This window comes from Megalobrama amblycephala, linkage group LG5, assembly GCF_018812025.1.
Source record: "Megalobrama amblycephala isolate DHTTF-2021 linkage group LG5, ASM1881202v1, whole genome shotgun sequence".
Taxonomy (NCBI): Eukaryota; Metazoa; Chordata; class Actinopteri; order Cypriniformes; family Xenocyprididae; genus Megalobrama; species Megalobrama amblycephala.
Genome location: NC_063048.1, coordinates 39,145,178 through 39,169,549, shown reverse-complemented (window position 1 = coordinate 39,169,549; position 24,372 = coordinate 39,145,178). Strand labels below are relative to the sequence as shown.

Here is a 24,372-nt window from a genome sequence, read left to right as displayed (position 1 = left end):
CTGTTCAAACACACATGAAAGGCCCCTAATTGTGGTCTTAGAATTGCATCTTAGAGCACTCAGAAGGGCACTTCCTGTTTTTTACTTACTTCATATGTTATAGTATTCACTTTGGCAGGTTGAATTTTATACATAATAAATAAACTAAGTGCAATATAGTGTCAAAAATATCGATTTTGTGATATATATCGATACTGAAATATCTGAAATGCTTCCAATACTCATTGTCCACGAATAGATAAACAATCTGTGCTTTCTCTCTCTTATCTTTTTGACACACAAACCCGCCTCCCCTCACTCACTCGTTTCATTTGCTCCGGATGAATGATGTTGGTGTTGCAGGGCCTGAAATTCGGCATGGGATTGCACGTATTGCACTTAATTTTACTCATTCCCACAGATTTTGTTCTCACACCCAAAGTGCGCGCACATAAAACTGCCTCTCAGTACTAAATTACGTTTTTTTCCACTGCTTATTGAGCTTAAACAGTCAAATACACACAAAATAATGTCAAAATGCTGGTCTTGGGGAGTATTCATGTAAACACAGTCACTTATGTTTTAGGTGAATGTAAACAGTTGAGAAAGAAAACGCATGTGTAACAGTATAATGGATCTGTGCATCAGGTCTTAAAGTGACAGCAGCCTAATATACCTGCTGACAAATTATGAGATATCTATATGGTAGTTTTCCCAATGGTACTGATGTCAAAATTGTGCCGAGTGAAATTGTGAGTGGCTAGTGTGTATATATATATATATATATATATATATATATATATATATATATATATATATATGTACTATTTGGTATTCAAGTAAAGATATGACTTCATGGATGTTGAGTTTTACATCAGCTCAGCTTGGACAGGACATGTTCTTATTGCAGTATGTCTGCCTTTTACAGTTAGTTGTTTAAAGAAATCCCACCTAAAGCTACCAAGGCTTTCAAGGTTTTCAGAGCATTTGACTTGTTGATTAAGCTTCATATTTAAGCCACAGTTCGCTGTGTGAACTGCATGCATTATTCTTTGTGACAATATAATGCTTCTCTTTATAAAACCATATTTAGGAATAGTAGCAATTCAAATCATGAAGGCTTTCAACCTCAAAGGGTCATTCAACAGTGTTACCTTTTGAAAAAGTGGGGACTTTTTGAACTGAGCTATAGGAAGCTGGCGTGGAGCCCGAGTTCTTGTTAGCTTGTCTTGGAGCCGGCCGCCAAGCACGCACACAGATGATTATAGAGATGAACGGCCATAAGCTCCATATTTTACGAGGAGGAGTGAGTGAACTCTAAAGTAGGGAGATGTCTGGGTCATAGTCAGAAGAATTGCACTGTAAGAAAACTAAATGGGTGTAAAGGGATTCATGAAGCTTATTCTGGATAAGGAGTGAGGATTTCACTCATCTCTTTCTCCCACCTCAGGGCTTCCTCTGAAACACCCTTCAACAGCCCACGACAATGAGGTGACACACTGGAGTAGAAAAGCAAACGTCAAGACTTTTTCATGCAATTGCTTTGAATGGATATTGGTGCTTCAAAATGGCTAAAAAGGAAACAAATACCAAAAAAGTATCATAAAAGTGGTCCATGCCAACACAGTCTCATGGCAGTTAACTATTTTGCATTTTGGTGAATTGGTGGTTAACCCATATGAATTCGTACAATCTCATTCTTACGTTTTCGTACGATATGCTTAAGCTCCAGTGATGGGCATGTTTAGGGCTGGGGTTGGGGTGGACCTTAATGCTGAATTAGGGGTTCAAGCACATAGCTCTGAAACCCTATTGCAATTGTTAAATTTTCTAATGATTAGCATTCTCCTCTAAAAGTGATCGGGCAAACCAAACCGTAAGTCGTTTGGGACTTTTTGAAAAACCTACTTTTACGAAGTAGTCCTAGGTTTTTGGCTCGATCATAACCAAACCAGACTCATACCAAACTCAGCACACCTGTTTAAGAGCTCATTCTGTGGTCGTGTGAAAAAGGACACGGCGACTGGCCACTTGATGGCACTATAACAGGAAAAAAAAAACATGAAAATGGCTATAACTACTTCATTGTTAGTCTGATCGACTTGAAAACTGGCATACAATGTCTTCGTCCGAGGTGCCATGACTGTCTATGAGGACATTGATGCATCTCGAAAAACGTCACGCCATCGGCCAATGAAGTTTGAGCAGCTATCAAACAAGGTTAACGGAGGCCGATCGGAATGAAAATCGCTGGCGCCTTCACATTTTTTACCTGTGTAAAGGATCGTGTATCATGCGATTTTTCACACATACACACAACATTTGTACCACATGGTAGAGCTTCTCATTCTGAGCAACTTTGCCTCTATTCATCGAATCGTTCGTTAAATATTGGAGATTATTTCAAAAACCCACTAGGGAGAACTAGTCCTAGGTTATTGGCTCAACCTCGATAACTGTTAAAAAGCTTTAAAAACCATATATTTCCTATGGTAAATTTCCTGTATTGGCTGTAAATGGCCTTTTCCATCTATGATCGAGATGATTACAGGCTTGCTAAATAAAACATAATACATTTTTATGCATGTGCTTAAAGCGCTTGATCCCTGATAATTGCTGCTCGCAGCTATAAATTTTTTCAAATAATCGTACATTTTACAAATTCATACGAAATTGACACCTTATAATAAAAAGTAACTTTTTCCAATAAAAAGTAATGACCAATATTTAAGTCACTCACTGAAAATCTCTGCCTAGTTTTCATTTTCTGCTTCATAAGCAGCAATGCCCCATTTCTGAAGGAATCAGTTCCTGTAAGTCAGATCTTTTAAAAAATGGCTTGAAATGGTTCAGAAAACCGCTCCTAAAGAATCGTTCACAATATCATCCGGTTTATCTCAGCTCAGAAGATTAGCAATAAAAAACAACCTTTTTGGTTTGTTCCTCACACAAAGTTATCGCATGGTTTCAGAAGACTTAAAGTTTAGCACCCAAGTCATATAGACTGCTTTTATGATACATTTATGGTTCTTTTGCATGCCTTTTAGACACTCAAAGGTTTCAGTTATTCTTTGGAGGGTGGAAAAACTACACGCACAGAAGAAAGAAAATCATACGGGTTTGAAACGACATGACAGAATTTTATATGTTGTATACACAGCCAACTTGGTCTTGTTGTACGTGATAATTAAGGATATACGTTCTCCAGTGTTTCCAAACTGCTGCGACTCAACGGACTTCCTTCTTTCAGAGCGCCAATACATCTCATCACATTCATCGTAGACACGCTTTTCCCCTGACGCCCAAACAAGAGCGAAAGAAGTCACTCTACTTTTAATTATGTGTGCAGCAGAGGCTGTTTAAACATTTTTTTATTCCACAATTCAAGATCTTAGCTTTTTTCAGCCTTGCAATCATTTTAGGTGACTGGGATTGTGAAAACCAGAACAGTACGTCGTACGCATATTCAGTAAATACATAAACAAGGAGATGGGAGAGGGATAAACAGACACAGTGCTTCATCTCGACGGTTGACACTGATGAAGTTTAAAGCGTGCCCCACCATTAATGGCACTAAAACTAAAATAAACCATTTTCAAGTATAAAAAGATACACAGCCGCGCAGCAACCAGGCAGCCGTGGTCTTTGATTTATTCCTAAGGGGAAGAGAAAGGACGGGAACATCTTGAACGGCGTACAAGGAAGATTCAAGTTCTCCACAGGAAATCATTTTGTGTGAGAGGGCATCCCAGTTAAAAATAGGGTAACTCTAAGAATACAAAGAATTAATTGGCATGATTTTGGTAGAAGAGAGCACTAGGGAGAACCCAAGTTTGTTCACCATCCTGTTTTGTGTTTACTCTACGGAGTTAGTCATGTAGTCAAGCTGTCACGCACTCTTCTTTCCTCTTACTTTTTTCTCCCCTCGATCCATTTTTTGTTGTTTTCCGCCTTTGGCTGTCAGAATTCAAGCAGAGCGAATCACTCCGAGATTTTATGAATCTCCGTCAAAGGCTGCCTCATTTCACTGGAAATGATGATATATGATGTTCTTAGTATGACAAGGAAGCTTTAGATAATAAGTGTTGTGTCACACTTCACTGAGTTATGACTAGTATCCAAAATGACTGTGGTAGACACCGATGGGGGTTTTGGTGTGGGCTGCGCTTGTACAGATTTTAATGAGATCTCGCAGCGTGTTTAAATATTTAACAATTCCTGGAGTAGCTCCTCTATCTGCTGTCAGGAACACCCATTGCAATTTCATCCCAATTCCGTGAAATGCTCCAAAATATGTGACATGCACATTGATGTTCGGCTCATTTTCTGTTTTTGCTGTTATCTCTGTATATCTTTAAGGATGCATCTACGTATAAATGTAAAGAGCCTATATTTGCCCAGTTCTTCATATGAACAAGGGCTGTTTAAAAAGTCTACAAGTGGGTCTCGGTAATATTTGATTCTGATTGGTCAATCGTAGCATCCTGTGGTCAAGTGTTTAACTTTATAACTGATCGCTGTCATTATTCTTAAAGGGACAGTTCACCCAAAAATGAAATTTCTGTTATTAATTACTCACCCTCATGTTGTTCCAAACCTGTAAGTCCTTCGTTCATCTTCGGAACACAAATTAAGATATTTTTGATGAAATCCAAGAGCTTTCTGACCTCACTATAGACAGCAATGTCATAACCAATTTCAAGGCCCAGAAAGGTAGTAAAGACATCATTAAAATACAACGTAAACAGCATAGGAGACTGACAGGGAAGAGAAGAAATTGTTGAATAAAGTCGTTATTTTTGTTTTGTCTTTTTCCCCACAAAAAGTTTTCTCGTCACTTCACAACATTAAGTTTGAACCACTGTAGATACATGGACTATTTTAACAAATGTCTTTACTACCTTTCTGGGCATTGCTGTCTATAGGGAAGTCAGAAAGCTCCTGGATTTCTTCAAATAAAATATCTTAATTTGTGTTCAGAAGATGAACGAAGGTCTTACAGGTGAGGAACGACATGAGGATGAGTAATTAATGACAGAATTTTAATTTTTGGGTGAACAAACACTTTGAACTAGGTTTATTTTGCATTAGGCTATATACAATTGTTACAGTATATCCAGATATTACTTTATGTAATCCAGCCTTGTTACATTCGACATGTTGTTATTGTCATGTATTGTCAAATGTCCATCAGATGTATACTGCAGAATCTCGCTGGATATAGTAGGTCTTCAAGGTACATTTGCCTACTGTTTTATGAATACTGTGAATTTGGGCATTCTACTCTTTTCACAAATAGTTTTCTACTATACAGTAAGGAAATATGTATATTCAGATGGAGCTTATCTTTATGAGTTGAATGATTCACTGGACCAATGATTCATTCAAAACACTGATTCATTCAGGGTTAAACTGCCCATCTGATTGATCTGTAAATCAAATGTGCATGAAAGTTGCGTTTGTTACTATCACATTTTCTCTCAGAATTATCATTGGTCCAGATTTTTATTAAATACAATTAAGTTATGTCAAAGTCCCTTTCAAGGAAAGTCTGTTCATTCAGTGGGCATATTTGTAACGCTATATTACTATTTCTATTAATATACAGCTATTTCGCTCATCCAAGTACTGTCTATTTGAAAGGGGGAATCCTGAAATTTTAAAAACTGCTTGCCAAACTCACAATTAAATAACATTTCAAATCAGCAACAAAATCTGACATGAACTGTTCCATAAATGTTGTTTCTTATGCTCAAATAGCGTAAAAAATCTCATTTTTTCAGGCTAAATGAGCCAATGCACATGTGCAGTCCTAAGAAACCGGAGCTTCTAACGGCAGCTGCAGTGATGCAATGACTTTATCAATCAGCGATTGGCTCTTTTACTTAGAAGGCGGGACCTATTCCGCCATATTGCGCTTTGCAGTTTCTTCCATTCACAAATAGTGAACCGTATTTCTATATCTATAGTCTTTGGTTATGTACCATTAAGAACTAACGTGATCTAACAATCGACAACAGTATATTTATAAATGAACATTAACCAAAATGATCACAAAATCATAATTTCCATCATTAACCCCTGAAGGTCATGAACCTTGATCTAAAGTCACCTGCTTATCATCTGATGGCATATCTGCAGTTATAGATGCATAAAACACACACACTGTATAGTCCCTCTGGTCATCCTCCCGCCACCTCTTCCATAGTGTCCTATAGGCCTCTATAGCCCCCCTCACCCCCCTGCAGCTGGCAGCGTCGCTGGGCCTGGAGAAGGAGGGTGTCAGTGCCAGGTCTCTAGATCCCACACCAGCCCACCCTCCTATACCACCCCCACCTCTCTCACCACACTTCACTCATTATTCATGTTCATAGGGACAGCTTTCATTTGATCTATTACTTAGGCGGGGGGGACCACAGACTGCTGTGCGGCTCCATCCCTGCTGGATCTTTAATTATTGCAGAGAGGGTTTTCTCTGTCTTGTTCTTTGTTGTGCTAATGAAATATTGAAGTGGCCGATGTAGATTGTGTGGGGCCTGCTGGGGAGGATGGTGGCTTACCTTTTGCCTCTGCACAGACCTTCTGCACTCTGACCTGATTTTTTATATTTCAAAAGCACATATGATCAAACGTTTATTTAAAGAGGTCAATGCAGTCAGCTTTGTTTTTATGTCTGATTACCAGTGTTACGCATTACAAGTATCGTGAGTTATGTAATCCGATTACTTTTTTTTAAGTATCTTGTAAAGTAATGCATTACTTTTAAATTTATAGCAAAATATCTAAGTTAATTTTTCAAATGAGTTACTTTGTTTACCCATTTATTGACAGACAGCTCTCCTGTCCCCATTTTGAGAGAAATCATGAGTAAGTGCAGAGGTTTTGTGTGTGAACATGATGGTTATTGTAGTTCTAGACTAAATGTGAGCATTTACTCATCTCATTTGCACAAAAACAGATTCAGTATTCCTTAAAATTAATAAAAACGGTTAAATGCAAACTCAGAATATTACACAAATCTACAATAATTAAATATGTTAAATAACACACATATATTCTTTATGTATTTAATCTCACTTTATTAACAAATGTCTTTGCTGCTGACCTTCGATGATCCAATTCAACCCTAATAATAAGCAAAAATGATTTTAGATGAACATCACATTTGTGTTTCTTTTTTTTTTTATTTTTTTTTTATTGCTTAAGTAAGAGTGTTGAACTTTCTTTTGTCCTATTCTTCTTTGATCCAGAATGAGGCAGAACAGCTGAAAGATTGAGCTGCGCCCTCTACTGTACAGGCGTGAATTTGCATTTCCTTCAGCCTGAGGCTTATTCATTTCACTTTTGGTGTAAAAGGGCCTTTACATTTGCCAAAAAAACAAGCCCAGCCCAGGTGAGAAAAATTAACGCAAAAGTAACGTAATGCATTACTCTCCAAAAAATGTAACTAAATCACGCAATTAGTTACTTTTTAGGGAGTGGCGCAATATTGTAATGCATTACTTTTAAAAGTAACTTTCCTCAACACTGCTGATGATTACTGTAAAAGTCGTTGCAATCCACATTTGTAAACTGCTGTAGGTTAAAGCATTTGGAAATGAAGTCTACATTTACATTTATAAATTTCATTTATCATAATTGTAACTTTATTTCTCAAATTTTTGTATTGCGACTTTATTTCTCAAATTGACATTATATCTCAGAATTGTGGCTTTATTTCTCAGCTGTCACTGTACTTCTTGTAATTGCAGCTTTGCCTCACAATTTTGACCATATTTCTTATTTTACTTAATCTTACAACTACACAACCATTCAAAAGTTTGGGATGGATGTTTTTAAAAAAAGAAATGTATATTTTTATTAAGCCAGGATGCATTTTATTAAAAGTGACAGTAAAGACATTTATAATGTTACAAAATATTTCGATTTCATCACTGAATCCTGAAAAAAACGTTTTCCTAAAAATATTAAGCAGCACAGCTGTTTTTAACATTGATAATAAAAAGAAATGTTTCTTGAGCACCAAATCAATGATTTCTGAATGGTCATGTGACACTGAAGCCTGGCGTAATGATGCTGAAAATTCAACTTTGACATCACAGGAATAAATTACATTTTAAAATATTTGCAAGTAGAAAATAGTTATTTTTAATAGTAATAATATTTCACAATATACCGTTTTTAGGGTATGTTTAATCAAATAAATGCAACCTTGATGATCATAAGACACTTTCAAAAAACATTTTAAAAAATCTTACCGACCCCAAACTTTTGAACGGTAATGTACATTTTAATTTTTTACAGAAACATGCTTCTATAGCTAATCATAATGCTCCACAAGAAAGCACTGTTCAAGCTACTTAGAAGCCACCTACAGTATTTTAAGTAGGAGTGTCTGTTCATAGCAACTGAACAATCCTTAAACACTGTATATTCCCTCTGAGAGCAACTGAAAATAGATGTAAAATTGATCAACCTGACTGTCTGACCACTGGAGACCACTATGGTCTCCAAGCAGAAAATCTCAGGAATTTAACTGGAGCCAGTTTATTAAAATCACTGACCAGTACATTTCTCACGCCGCATATTTAAATATGGCCTTTTACGCCTGTGAGGCATTAATATTAACCACCACCAGGCATATAAACAGTGTGTTAAAAAATAAACATTTAATTGCATCTATAGCAAGAGATTCAATAATTGGCTAAGGGGAGTGTGTAATTGCGCAGTGGTGTGGAAAGCCGTCTGACAGTGATCTACAGGACTCCATTAATTGCCATATGAATATACCCTACTCTCTTCTCCGCACTGCTGAGGCATCAATGTGAGGGAGACGGGTCACTCCGTCTTTCCCGGCCCATATCCTCACTGAGCTCATAATTACTAAAACCTTTAATTAATCTTGCTATCACTGGGTAAATGCAGTGCTCACCATATCAATGAATTATGGGATAAGTGTGGTATTGTTAGTGCATGAGGGCAGGTGGGCTATGTGTGCTAAATGTGATAATTGAAGATCATATGTATAATTAAAAGATTATTTGATGCAAAATTTGATCAAATTTAAGCTGATGTTCACTGATAATGTCCCCCCTCCGCCAAAGCTTGAAATCTCATTGGTGTTTGTTTTAAAGGGGTCCTTGGGCTGCTTTAGAGAAGAGGAAGAGTTGTTGTAGAACAGCCGGACTGCTTCACAAACGAAGGTCAATTCAGTGCTGAATTTGCACAAAACATGACGCACATGCTATTGATGAGTTGAATCAACTCCACAGCAACTACATAAATTTATCCACTAACCATCTCCATCAGTGTCCGACTCCGGTTTGAACAATGTAAGGCTGAACACCGTTACTGACAATCCTCATTTTGGCTGCGTGAGATTCTCCAGCTTTGTTGTTGTTGAGCAACTGAAGTGTGAGCTGTTAAAGCTCCGCCCTCTTCTGGAAAGGGGGCGGGAGCAGCAGCTCATTTGTATTTAAAGGGACACACACAAAAACGTTGTGTTTTTGCTCACACCCAAATAGGGGCAAATTTGACAAACTATAATAAAAGATTTGTGGGGTATTTTGAGCTGAAACTTCAGAGACACATTCTGGGAACACCAGAGACTTATATTATATCTTGTAAATGGGACATTATAGGTCGCCTTTAAGATTCCAGAATGGTTTGTAAAAACATCATGCCACATGTTGAAACATGATTTAATAACTTAATAGCTAAAAATAATACTAAAAATCTGTTTGTTAACAATAATATTGTTTGGCTTGGAATATGGACTTTATGGTGGGATAATGTTTGTTTGTTATTTTGCTCTGAAATCTCATAAATTGTTTGTAAGTGGATTGTGCCAAGTTTTGATAGTGACTGAAATTAAATGCTAAAAAAAAAATCAATTGATTAAAAAAATAAAAATAAAATGTTAGTAATAATAAATCAGTCTGTTCACAAAAATATATTGTTTGGCTTGGAATATAGCATGGACTTTTATGATGTGTTTTTTTTCTGTCTTTTTGGTGATTGCTCTGAAATCTCATAAATTGTTTGTAAACGCATTGTGCCAAGTTTTGACAGAGATTGATCCTAGAAATTAAATAAAAGAATTTTAATTTTTAGGAGAACTGTTTCTTTAAAATAAAGCAAAGATGTGTTTTATGTGTATTAAAATTTATTCTTACAATACAATACAATAAACAGACTTTAAGGACTCTGAGTTATATACATGTACATTTTAGCCCTAGCATATCACTCTTAATTAATGATCAGAGTCTGCGTCCAAAAGCAACAGCAACAAATCCAAGCAAGTTTAAATTGCCTGGATCAGATCTATTGCTTTTAATACCTCCATAAGGTCCCTTGATTCCATCTCCTATAGGAGTGAATGCCGAGCTGACCAACAATGAGTTCTTGTGTTTAAATCTAATTGAAGTGATTGATGAATTCTCAAACCTCTTTAGCTGAGTTCCTGTGTTTCACTGGGAATAAGTCAGAGTGAGGAAAGTGGACGCTGTGACCCTGCGTATGAGAGCTGACATCCAGCTACAGCACCCGCAATAACTTTCCCTCTCGTGTCATCACTAAAGCTCTGTGGGAAGGGGAATATGTTGTGACATGTCCAGATACGAGCCCTGAAATATATGCTGGCAGCTAGCCACCAGCCTCCTTTTCAATCAACAGGCTCAGCTGACTGGGGCTCTTACAGTGCGTTCAGTTGACTGTTGTCAATCGTAACACTACACTACCATCTAGTGGTTTGCGGAGGAATTGCAGGGCTTCTTCATCATTGGGTTGGGAGCCGGTTGTTTACAAGTGACATTTGTTCCTAATTAAATGCTGCACTTGTTGCAGCACTTCTTGTGGAGAGGAGCTTGCATCCACGATGATGCAGGCGGGATTCTGGATTCTCTTGTAAGCTTCCTCCACTCTGAAATAAAGAGCAATTTGTCATAAGCGCACCAAAGCTGTTTTGCTTATTGTATTTCTTAATATGCTTGATAGTGTTTGAATGAAAATCTTTAAACTTGGCTTCCAATAGGGGTCATCTTAAGGAAATGGAGCCAAAATATTTTTGTGGAAACCATAATACATTTGTTCAGGATTCTTTGATGAATAGAAAGTTTAAAAGAACATTATATTTGAAATAGAAATGTAAAGGTCTTTTTTGTCACTTTTGATCAACTTAATGCATCCTTTCTGAATAAAAGTATTAATTTCTTTAAAAAAAATATATATATATATATTTTTTTTTTTTTAAAGTTGTACTGACCCCAAACTTTTGAACAGTGGTGTATACAATTTAAATAATTAATTCTACCAAAATGTTGCCATTATTGAAATCACAGTGTATTTTTTTAAATCTAAAATGCTTTTTGCATTTCCTGAGAAAATGCAAAATTTGTCATTGTTTCTACAATTTTTGTTCAAGCCTGTTATGATTCAACATTACAATAATGGTTAGATGTATCTGACATCATGAAGGGGTGATATCATAAAATCTTTAACCACAGGCTAAAAAAAAAAGTCTTTATGAAGACTTATTTACCCATTATATTCAACGCTAAAACATTTTAATGGGGTTGGCACAAACATGTTTTAAAGATAAATTCTATTATGAATTATTAATATTGTTCTAGTGCCGGCAAACGATTAATTGCAATAATAAAAGTTTGTGTTACATAATATATGTGTGTGTACTCTGTATATTTATTATGTATATATAAATACACATGCATGTATATATTTAACAAAAATATATTATATTTATATGTAAAATATTTATATTTATATATAATATAAATTATTATTAATAAAATAATAATTATATATAATAATAACAACTAATATTTATATACATTATATAATTATTAGTTCTGTTAAACAATTAATCATGATTAATCACACCCAAAATAAAAGTATGCATTTACATAATATGTGTGTGAACTGTGTATATTTATTATTTATATATAAATATACACACATGCATGTATATATTTAACAAAAATATATTATATTTATACTATATATATATATATATATATATATATATATATATATATATATATATATATATATATATATATATATATATAATATAATTTATATATAAATATACATGTATACATGTAAATATTTCTTAAATAAATACATGTATGTGTGTATGTATTTATATATACATAATAAATATATGCAGTAAACATATTATGTAAACACAAACTTTTATTTTGGATGTGATTAATCGTGATTAATCATTTGACAGCACTAAAAAATATACATGTATACATGTAAATAATATATTTCTTAAATAAATACATGTGTGTGTGTGTGTGTATTTATATATACATAATACATATACACACTACACACACATATTTTATGTAAACACAAACTTTAATTAATCGTTTGACAGCACTAATATTAAGTTATTACTAAAATGTATCATTTAAGATAAATCATTTTCTCTCACAAATGGCACCATTACCTGGAAATGCCCTAGAAATAGCTATTGAAGTTTACTTTGGAGTAATCAGATATGCAACATCTTCTGATATCTTTAAGTGTTATCACATGCAATAAGCAAGTGGGTTGGGTTGTACCTTAAAACATAAAACACGTCAACAAGTTGACCTACTTAAGTCGGAAGAACTGATTGATCTCTAGCTCAGCCTCCTCAATGGTCTTGTCCTGTCCCCTGTCCCTGAGTCTTCTCAGTCTTTCTTCTGGATTGACAGTAAGAAGCAGCACCAGGTTTGGTTAGAGCAGGTCTTCTGGCCACTGGTAGAGCTCTGAGCCCGGCCTAGGGAGGTTTTCAACCCTCCCACCGACCGCTGTGGCAATGGCATATGCTGCTGTGCTGTGCCAATACCTAAAGGGGACAAAAAAGAGGGGTCTATATCAGTGTCAGGAAAAGGAACTAAAGGGGTTAAAAATATGTTCCTCGAAGTTCACTTATAACGTTTTTTGCACACACAAAAAAAAAAAAAGTTCAGTTTTCGTTCTGACCCTCTGTTTGAAATTACCAGTTTTTATGGGCCGACTGTTATGATTGGCTAACATCATTGCACAAGTACAAACCTGATTCCAAAAAAGTTGGGACACTGTACAAATTGTGAATAAAAAAGGAATGCAATAATTTACAAATCTCATAAACTTATATTTTATTCACAATAGAATATAGATAACATATCAAATGTTGAAAATGAGACATTTTGAAATGTCATGCCAAATATTGGCTCATTTTGGATTTCATGAGAGCTACACATTCCAAAAAAGTTGGGACAGGTAGCAATAAGAGGCCGGAAAAGTTAAATGTACATTATAAGGAACAGCTGGAGGACCAATTTGCAACTTATTAGGTCAATTGGCAACATGATTGGGTATAAAAAGAGCCTCTCAGAGTGGCAGTGTCTCTCAGAAGTCAAGATAGGCAGAGGATCACCAATTGCCCCAATGCTGTGACGAAAAATAGTGGAGCAATATCAGAAAGGAGTTTCTCAGAGAAAAATTGCAAAGAGTTTGATGTTATCATCAGGAATATTTCCAGAAAACATTGTCGGTGAACATAATCCACCGTGCCATTCGCCATTGCCGGCTAAAACTCTATAGGTCAAAAAAGAAGCCATATCTAAACATGATCCAGAAGCGCAGGCGTTTTCTCTGGGCCAAGGCTCATTTAAAATGGACTGTGGCAAAGTGGAAAACTGTTCTGTGGTCAGACGAATCAAAATTTTAAGTTCTTTTTGGAAAACTGGGACGCCATGTCATCTGGACTAAAGAGGACAAGGACAACCCAAGTTGTTATCAGCGCTCAGTTCAGAAGCCTGCATCTCTGATGGTATGGGGTTGCATGAGTGCGTGTGGCATGGGCAGCTCACACATCTGAAAAGGCACCATCAATGCTGAAAGGTATATCCAAGTTCTAGAACAACATATGCTCCCATCCAGACATTGTCTCTTTCAGGGAAGACCTTGCATTTTCCAACATGACAATGCCAGACCACATACTGAGAGGGGATGCCACACAGTGGTAAACATGGCCTTGTCACAACTTTTTTGAGATGTGTTGATGCCATGAAATTTAAAATCAACTTATTTTTCCCTTAAAATGATACATTTTCTCAGTTTAAACATTTGATATGTCATCTATGTTGTATTCTGAATAAAATATTGAAATTTGAAACTTCCACATCATTGCACTCTGTTTTTATTCACAATTTGTACAGTGTCCCAACTTTTTTGGAATCGGGTTTGTAACAGTATCAACGCCCACATGATATTGTACGCGAGTAAGTGTTTTGAAAACATTATCCATATAAAATGCTACATCCCTATTTATTCCACAGTGTTGCCCAAACAGCAGCTGAATTGTGTAAGTGTATATTTGTGGCGCACACATCTCTACCTGTCCACTATGACAGGAGCCCTTAAGGATTCTTTTCCAATGTGGGCTGCAGTGATGTAGTTCCCCAGAGCGTAAAAGGCCCTGCGGATGAGGGGTGGTTCTGAGTCAAAGCGCTGTCTGAAAGGAGCCAGGCACTGGGGAGGAGATTTCAGCAGAGTGGCATTCAGAGACTCCTGCTGGGCTTCTGTGAGAGTAGTTTTACCTGGATGAAATCAGGGAAAGGTATGGAGCGAAGTCAACAAAATTTTAGAGTGCTAACTATGTGATTGAGCATGGTTTGCATCATATTGACAGCTATGAATTTTTAGATGAACACGTAGCCTACTACTGTTCAGAGGTTTAGGATTTGTTATTTGTTTTTCTATTTTAAAATGTTTAAAATAGAATATTTTAAATACATTAAGTATTTTAAATATATTAAAATATTTCCTTTGATGGCAAAGCTTCAGCAGCCATTACTCCAGCCTTCAGCATCACATGATCCTTCAGGAATCATCCTAATATGCTGATTTGCTGCTCAAGAAACTGAAAACAGTCGTGCTGCTTAATAATTTTGTTAGGCAATATTATTAGGGGTTCAAGCATGTAGTGCTGAAACCCTATTGTAATTGTTAAATTTTCCAAGTATCAGCATTCTGCCCTAAAAGTGATTGAGCAGACCAAACTGTAGAGACTTTAAACTTTGAGGGCTGGTAGTACTCACACCTTATACAACGTCAACAAGGCTCGCCCCGATCGGCCTGATTGGGGCGCTACAGAGGTCAAAAGTACGAAATGGCTCATGACTCCTGAACTGATAGGCCCAGGCTCAAGTGTCTTATATCGTTGTAATCCTTGGCTCAAGGCGGACAAGATGCATATCTCAGATTCGCTCGCCACCCTTGCGAAATTTTTGGGTATTTTGGGTTTTTTGAAAAACTTACTTTTGCGAACTAGTCCTAGGTTTTTGACCCAATCGGAACCATAACGAACGAAAACGTAAACTCAGAACTTCATGAAATTAAGTGAGCACATGCAGCATATGGCTCTAAAGAAGCATGCCAACTTTCATAGAGGTCGGACCATAGGTGGCGCTATAATTATTAATAATCTTTAAAAAAACATATGTTTTTAATGGTTTTAGGTGAAAATGTATATAACTCTGGGTGTGGTCGACTTATTTTCACGGAAGTCACATCTTTAGACTCCTGAAACCTTGCCAAGTCCAATGATACCAGACTTGCCAGGTTTTGGCTTATGGTTTGTGCTACGTTGTGATTTAGCGCTTATAAAATGTATGCGAATATCTTCAAAACCGTTAGTCCGATCGAGATGAAACCAGCGTAGGAAACACAAAACCTAAGTTGGTTTACTGATTTTTAAAGTCCAAATGTCAAAATTTTGATAGGAAGTGGCAAAAAAATCCAATCAAAGTCTCTCATGGTTAATTTTTTATGCTTTCATATATATGTGTCTATAACTTCAAAACATATGAGATATGAGATATTTTCATCAAAACACATATGTATGGTCTGCATCCTAAACGTAACAATTTGGGGTGAATGACATCTGTTGGTGAGTTGTTGAACTCGTTTGATTGGATGCTGTTTAGCACAGGAGTCCGACGTTACATGGCAAACGCTACGAATATGTATTATTTAACAAATGATATTAATGAAATATGAATGTATGTTGTATATAATGAAATGTAATTTTATAAAACACTGGAGTACAAAATCCCTGTTCTGCCACCATTTTGAGCTGTCTGAATAACAAAGTGGTTACGTTGTGCATTACAGTTTTGTATAGCGTTATTTTAATTATTTTAATTGGTGGAGTATGATGTTCTTATGACCTGTTGTTCAGGTCAGGTTTTATGTTCCAGTTAAAAGTTTGACATAGGACAAAGATTCATCCATGATGTGTGCGCGTGCACGCAGAGAAGAAGACTTGCTTGCCTTGTAACCCACTGACAGAGCGTTAGGAGTGATTGCTTCATTTGAATTCAATTGGATTACAATCTTTTTCCAACTTTTTCCGGTTTTCACTGAACTGGATTGGATCTGACAATTTTTTTTTTTCCCGCACATTACACATGACCTGAACTTTATTACAAAGAAACTGAACTTTAATACACACAAACTGAACTTTATTACATTTATTGCATGAACTGAAAAGTATTATACACCCTGAAGTGAATTCAAACCAAGTTGCGGTATCAAATTCTTTATATTGATTAATGTTTTATTGTTCTTAGTTGGGATGTGATTGTGTTTCACCTGTGAAGGAAAAAAAGTTTGGATTTGCTAAATTAAATTATTTCTAAAATACAGGAAAAAAGGAAAGAGTGTGTTTTACTTACCTTTCATTATTTTGTTTAATTTTTTCCCACTGATCCAAACTATTGGTTTGTGTTTATTGTGTTACAATAAAGTATTATTTCTTTGTTCAACCTCTGGTCTCCTGTATAAGTTTTATATCTTTCTCCCCACTCCTTTCGAGTCTAGAACTGGTCCAGGGGATAGTATTTGCATTGGAGGACGAAGGTGCTAAAGTACTCCAAAGGCTGCTTGCCAGTATGATATAATATGCCAGAATGATATAAGCTAACCCAAATGCTTCTATGACATTCAGATTTGAAGATATCCCTCTTTGGGTTTGGGTTGCTAGGGTGCTTGACAATAAGGGTGCTTGACAATAAGGGTGTGGGTGTGGCTAGGGTGGGTGTGGCTAGGAAGTGGTGAAGGTAATTGGTGATTGGCTGTTCGCTGCCCTCAACGAGCCCACCCCCAGAGTGTCTCTATGACACTCTGCTGCAAACATATCCATTTGGGCCTTTTATAAAGGCAATCTATGGGATCAGCTGCTAGGGTGCTCTAAATGATTGCTAGGGCATGGCTTGATAGCTTCACCATGGCTTCACCATGATCCAGAGAGACTGATTGGTACGCAAGAGAACAATGGTGATGCTTTGCTTTGCATAAACCAACATAATAACAATAAGTCTAAATAGCATTTCAGTATGTTGGCTTTTTCAAGCCAACAAAACAAGTTTAAATAGCTCAACAGTACGTTGGCTTTAACAAGCCAACATAATAAATCTTTACTATGACAAGAAAACATACTTCAGTGATAAATCAATCCATATATTGCGATCTCAACCCAGAGGAAACCATTGCTGCTTTATACACACTCTTTTGGTTCTGTCTGTTTTTAAGTGTATAGGGTAGGTGGACGTCATTGTATTTAACATTAAATCATTAAGTATGCTTTAGAACAGTGTTTCTCAACGGGTGGGTTGCGACTCAGACCGTTCTGAGTGGGTCGCGGAGTGCCTGAGAAAAACGTGTTGTCAGTGTCAGTATGTCAGTGTCATTATTCTAACGTTACTTTCGTAGCCTGTTACAAAATAAAAAAATCTCTCACCTCAGAAAACCGAACTTTCCTGTCGGCGCGCGGCGCGCAATGCATGTCACTTCATATAAAGCGCAAAAGAACATGCAACGTTACGTTTCAATTAGTAAGTCATGGAATAAAATTAAAGTAGGCTTCCAATAAATTACGTAACTGGTACATCATGTGTTAGCTGGGATTGGGAAGGATTTACACGCAGGTATGTTCATTCTGTTCATCAGCAGCTGTTTCCATGTTTTATTAAGGGTTCATGTTAACATTGTGTAGCTATTTATTTACCATGGTAACTGTTGTTTCTGTTACCCCAAAATGATTTTTGCTTTGTGTAATTTTGTATATTTTTAAATGACTGTGGTGGCTTATGCCAACTTGCCAACTTTATTGTATTAAAGGTGCCCTAGAACATTCTTTCACAAGATGTAATATATGTCTAAGGTGTCCCCTGAATGTGTCTGTGAAGTTTCAGCTCAAAATACCCCATAGATTTTTTTTAAATTAATTTTTTAACTGCCTATTTTGGGGCATCATTAACTATGCACCGATTCAGGCTGCGGCCCCTTTAAATCTCGCACTCCCTGCATCATTATGTCAGTATGAAATTTATAAATATAGAATAATATTATTAATGTGTTTTTCATTAAAGGGGACCTATTATGCAAAATTCACTTTTGCATGGTGTTTGGATATAATTGTGTGCTGGCAGTGTGTGTACACAACCACCCTATAATTATAAAAATCCACCCACTCCTTTTTTTTTAAATCCCCATAAATCATAAGCAGTGTCTCAGAACAAGCCGTTTCCAGATTCCTGGCAGTGTGACGTCACATTAGCCACAGGCCCCACCCACGAATGTTGACAGACACTGCCGTTTTAACATAGAACCGCCCTGAGCGAGTTCACAGCGAGTTTACACAGTCTGCCATTGCTGACAACGTCTCCCAAGTGTTTTATGTGTTCTGTAGCTGGATGGATTAATTCACATAGCTCTCCCATTTACTCCTGAAATCTGAGCCGCTGAAGATGAGGTGGATTAATTTTGTTTTCCAAGAAAATGCTCCCTCAATTCTACCGAAACTCGTTTATGTCTTAAATCATTTCACACCGGACTGCTTTGTGAACGAATGTCAATACAAAGGGACAATACAAAACAGAGGTTGTGCTAAAAATGTGTTACTCAAGGATATATAAGTACAAACTGTTCGTGATCCAGCTTAAGCTGTAATTACAGTCTCTAGAGTGATACTGGATATGGCAGTAATGAAGGTCAGAGTACTTTATAACAGTTCATCAGAGTTGATTTACGGATATAAAGTTTACCAGTTTATTAAGCACCACCTGAAAAGGCATAAGGTCTTTATTTATTTGTTTACTGTTAGTTGTAACGAGTGTTTCTGTGTAATTCGCTGTGTATGTTGATGATAATGCAAGGGAGAGAGTTTATGGATAATATTTTGATGCACACTTGCACTGTGTTTCATTAAGCTCTTACAGTGATTTTCTAGAGTGAAAACGGATGTGTGACGTACAATAAACGTCATAAAACTCATCGGTAAGATGAACGGGGTCCGGTACAACAGGCCTGTACTAATATAGTGGATAAAAACATCAAGACAATATATGTTATAACCGTAACTGAACTAAACTATACCTGTTCTCCATGCAGCATACAGTGGGTACGGAAAGTATTCAGACCCCCTTAAATTTTTCACTTTTTGTTATATTGCAGCCATTTGCTAAAATCATTCATTTCAGTTGAAATCAAGTTCATTTTTTTCCTCATTAATGTACACACAGCACCCCATATTGACAGAAAAACACAGAATTGTTGACATTTTTGCAGATTTATTAAAAAAGAAAAACTGAAATATCACATGGTCCTAAGTATTCAGACCCTTTGCTGTGACACTCATATATTCTCAGGTGCTGTCCATTTCTTCTGATCATCCTTGAGATGGTTCTACACCCTCATTTGAGTCCAGCTGTGTTTGATTATACTGATTGGACTTGATTAGGAAAGCCACACACCTGTCTATATAAGACCTTACAGCTCACAGTGCATGTCAGAGCAAATGAGAATCATGAGGTCAAAGGAACTGCCTGAAGTGCTCAGAGACAGAATTGTGGCAAGGCACAGATCTGGCAAAGGTTACAAAAACAAAATTTCTGCTGCACTTAAGGTTCCTAAGAGCACAGTAGCCTCCATAATCCTTAAATGGAAGACGTTTGGGATGACCAGAACCCTTCCTAGAGCTGGCCGTCCGGCCAAACTGAGCTATCGGGGGAGAAGAGCCTTGGTGAGAGAGGTAAAGAAGAACCCAATGATCACTGTGGCTGAGCTCCAGAGATGCAGTCGGGAGATGGGAGAAAGTTGTAGAAAGTCAACCATCACTGCAGCCCTCCACCAGTCGGGGCTTTATGGCAGAGTGACCCGACGGAAGCCTCTCCTCAGTGCAAGACACATGAAAGCCCACATGGAGTTTGCCAAGATGGTGAGAAATAAGATTCTCTGGTCTGATGAGACCAAGATAGAACTTTTTGGCCTTAATTCTAAGCGGTATGTGTGGAGAAAACCAGGCACTGCTCATCATCTGTCCAATACAGTCCCAACAGTGAAGCATGGTGGTGGCAGCATCATGCTGTGGGGGTGTTTTTCAGCTGCAGGGACAGGACGACTGGTTGCAATCGAGGGAAAGATGAATGCGGCCAAGCACAGGGATATCCTGGACGAAAACCTTCTCCAGAGTGCTCAGGACCTCAGACTGGGCTGAAGGTTTACCTTCCAACAAGACAATGACCCTAAGCACACAGCTAAAATAACGAAGAAGTGGCTTCACAACAACTCTGTGACTGTTCTTGAATGGCTCAGCCAGAGCCCTGACTTAAACCCAATTGAGCATCTCTGGAGAGAACTAAAAATGGCTGTCCACCAATGTTTACCATCCAACCTGACAGAACTGGAGAGGATCTGCAAGGAGGAATGGCAAAGGATCCCCAAATCCAGGTGTGAAAAACTTGTTGCATCTTTCCCAAAAAGACTCATGGCTGTATTATATCAAAAGGGTGCTTCTACTAAATACTGAGCAAAGGGTCTGAATACTTAGGACCATGTGATATTTCAGTTTTTTTTTTTTAATAAATCTGCAAAAATGTCAACAATTCTGTGTTTTTTCTGTCAATATGGGGTGCTCTGTGTACATTATTGAGGGGAAAAAATTAACTTAAATGATTTTAGCAAATGGCTGCAATATAACAAAGAGTGAAAAATTTAAGGGGGTCTGAATACTTTCCGTACCCACTGTAATTCGCAGTTTCTGACATTATAGTGCGTCCTGACTGACTCCTGACACCGGTGAATGAGCTCTTGAAGCTCCGCCCTCTTAGGCCGGGAGCAGCAGCTCATTTGCATTTTAAGGGCCCACACTGAAACGGCATGTTTTTGCTCAACCCCAAAAAGTGGCAATTTTAACATGCTATAAACATGACCTGTGGGGTATTTTGAGCTGAAACTTCACATTCACACTCTGGGGACAACAGAGACGTATTTTACATCTTGTGAAAAGGGGCATAATAGGTCCCCTTTAAATCCTCAATAAGTCAGTTTAAACAAATATGCTGGTTGTGACTGGTGGTCTTTTAGGTCATTTTTCAAAATGAGCAAACACAACACAAAGTGCTCTTTAGATTAGTCATAATTGTATGTGCATTTTACAGTATTTAGTATTATATTTTAACATGACATGTCATTCTTATAATCTTAAATAAATTGTCTCGGTATTTTTCTTCCTTCTCCAGAGCATCATATAAATAATGGAACCACCAAAACATCAGCTTCGTTTTGTCTCATGGAACACAATGGGAATCAGGTTCACAAAAGAAAAAAGCTCCAACTTGTGTTAGATCAACTCATCAAATTGAAGGCTGATGTTGTCTTTGTTCAAGAGACACACATTGGACCTCAGTCTTACAAAGTACTAGAGAACATAAAAGGCTGGAGGTCTTACTTTACTGTCCACCATCCTCGCAGCAAAGGAGTTGCTATCTTGATTAAGAATGAAACTATATTTCGCTACATATGCCATGATGAGGATTACAGTGGTGGCTACATTGTCCTTTTCTGTCGTCTCCATTGTCAGTTGTGTACTCTTGTTAATGTGTACAACCACAAGGCAGACAGACATATGCTGTACAGATTGGGAGACTATTTGAGAGCTATTAACACTAAAGGTGTGCTTGTGGTTGGTGGGGACTTCAACACTGTACTGCTAACTATTGATAGGATATCATCAGCAGATCAAACGTACCATTCCTCACTTAGAAGCATTCTTCAAGATTTCACAGAATCTCTGAGTCTCAAAGATGTATTTGCATTAAAGCATCCAATGGAAGAAGGCTTCACACGATATCAGAATCAGAGTCATTCAAGGTTGGATATGTTTTTCATGCCGACCAACACAGTAGCTCGTGTCAAAAACTGTGAAATTTACAAAGCAAGAACGAGAAAATCTACAAGTGGGAACAAGAGAATTTCTGATCATGATCCTCTAGTTTTAGAAATAGAATTTCCATTACCGCAAAGTATTGCAGTGCCGGAAGTTGCCCCAGTGTTACTTGAATTTAGACGGAAAATGGGGGGAACCAGTTTAAAACCAGACAGAAGTGCAGGGAAAATAAATGGTGCAGAAATACTAAGTGCCATCAGATCTTTGCCTGACTCACAAGAACAAACTCCTGATAATCACAGAGTTTGTGACTACAAGAAGAATGACCTTCCAACAACAAAAATATTAAAGATAAACTACAACATAATGCTGAAATCTAAAAATGTTCCTGAACGTTTTGTAAAATCATTGCTTACTTCAGACAGTATACATTCTTTCAATGTTGACTATTTGATATTGGCTCAGATTTTAGCCAAACGCCTTAAAGTGTTTCTAACACCATCTTTTAGGGGGAAAAAAAGGGTAGTATGCAGTGGTCGCATTTGTGTGACTTTTGCAAAATGTCCCCAAAAAATCAAGATGTCTTTCCTCAATGGAAGTCTTAAGTCTCTTAAACATATTACCCCTTCACCACCAAAGGATTTCAGAATTCTGGAAAATTTGCTTGCTAAGGCCAACCACTCCAATAATGACTACAGAAAACTCCGTCAAGGCTGCCCTCTGACCACAGCCATTCTCACAATGGCACTGATAATACTGGAAAGTGGCATAAGCAAAAACTCTGGCAACACTAGTGTCTGCTGCTTCAGACAGTCTCTGACAATTTGTACAGACAATCAGACATTTGACAGGACAATTGTATTGTTAAAACAATTTAAGAAATATTCTGGGATTAGACTATGCTTCGGAAAAATTCACAGTCTTAGGCCCCGTTTACACTCGTTCTAAAACGCGTAACTTTTGTTACAGCTGCACCTGTCGTTTATACTTCTCCATCATTTTTGACCCTCGAAAATGGAGACTTTCAAAAATGCTGCATACCAGGGTTGCATTTCAGTGTAAACTGACCAAAACAGAGAGCTGTTTGAATAAATATTAATATATAATAATATATAACAAATGAGAATCATGAGGTCAAAGGAACTGCCTGAAGTGCTCAGAGACAGAATTGTGGCAAGGCACAGATCTGGCAAAGGTTACAAAAACAAAATTTCTGCTGCACTTAAGGTTCCTAAGAGCACAGTAGCCTCCATAATCCTTAAATGGAAGACGTTTGGGACGACCAGAACCCTTCCTAGAGCTGGCCGTCCGGCCAAACTGAGCTATCGGGGGAGAAGAGTCTTGGTGAGAGAGGTAAAGAAGAACCCAATGATCACTGTGGCTGAGCTCCAGAGATGCAGTCGGGAGATGGGAGAAAGTTGTAGAAAGTCAACCATCACTGCAGCCCTCCACCAGTCGGGGCTTTATGGCAGAGTGACCCGACGGAAGCCTCTCCTCAGTGCAAGACACATGAAAGCCCACATGGAGTTTGCCAAGATGGTGAGAAATAAGATTCTCTGGTCTGATGAGACCAAGATAGAACTTTTTGGCCTTAATTCTAAGCGGTATGTGTGGAGAAAACCAGGCACTGCTCATCATCTGTCCAATACAGTCCCAACAGTGAAGCATGGTGGTGGCAGCATCATGCTGTGGGGTGTTTTTCAGCTGTAGGGACAGGACGACTGGTTGCAATCGAGGGAAAGATGAATGCGGCCAAGCACAGGGATATCCTGGACGAAAACCTTCTCCAGAGTGCTCAGGACCTCAGACTGGGCTGAAGGTTTACCTTCCAACAAGACAATGACCCTAAGCACACAGCTAAAATAACGAAGAAGTGGCTTCACAACAACTCTGTGACTGTTCTTGAATGGCTCAGCCAGAGCCCTGACTTAAACCCAATTGAGCATCTCTGGAGAGAACTAAAAATGGCTGTCCACCAATGTTTACCATCCAACCTGACAGAACTGGAGAGGATCTGCAAGGAGGAATGGCAAAGGATCCCCAAATCCAGGTGTGAAAAACTTGTTGCATCTTTCCCAAAAAGACTCATGGCTGTATTATATCAAAAGGGTGCTTCTACTAAATACTGAGCAAAGGGTCTGAATACTTAGGACCATGTGATATTT

The 24,372-nt window shown here is 37.6% G+C and overlaps 1 protein-coding gene across 1 annotated transcript; it reads right to left on the bottom strand.

Annotated features, from left to right (window-relative positions):
* Window positions 1-10,165: 10,165 nt before the first annotated feature.
* LOC125268246 (UMP-CMP kinase 2, mitochondrial-like) lies at window positions 10,166-14,586 on the bottom strand (the record flags this gene model as incomplete). The annotated part of the gene is given in 3 exon segments (XM_048190304.1): window positions 10,166-10,900; window positions 12,605-12,838; window positions 14,375-14,586. Coding segments are annotated over 3 exon segments (567 nt in total), but the record flags the coding sequence as incomplete, so codon positions are not given.
* Window positions 14,587-24,372: the final 9,786 nt, after the last annotated feature.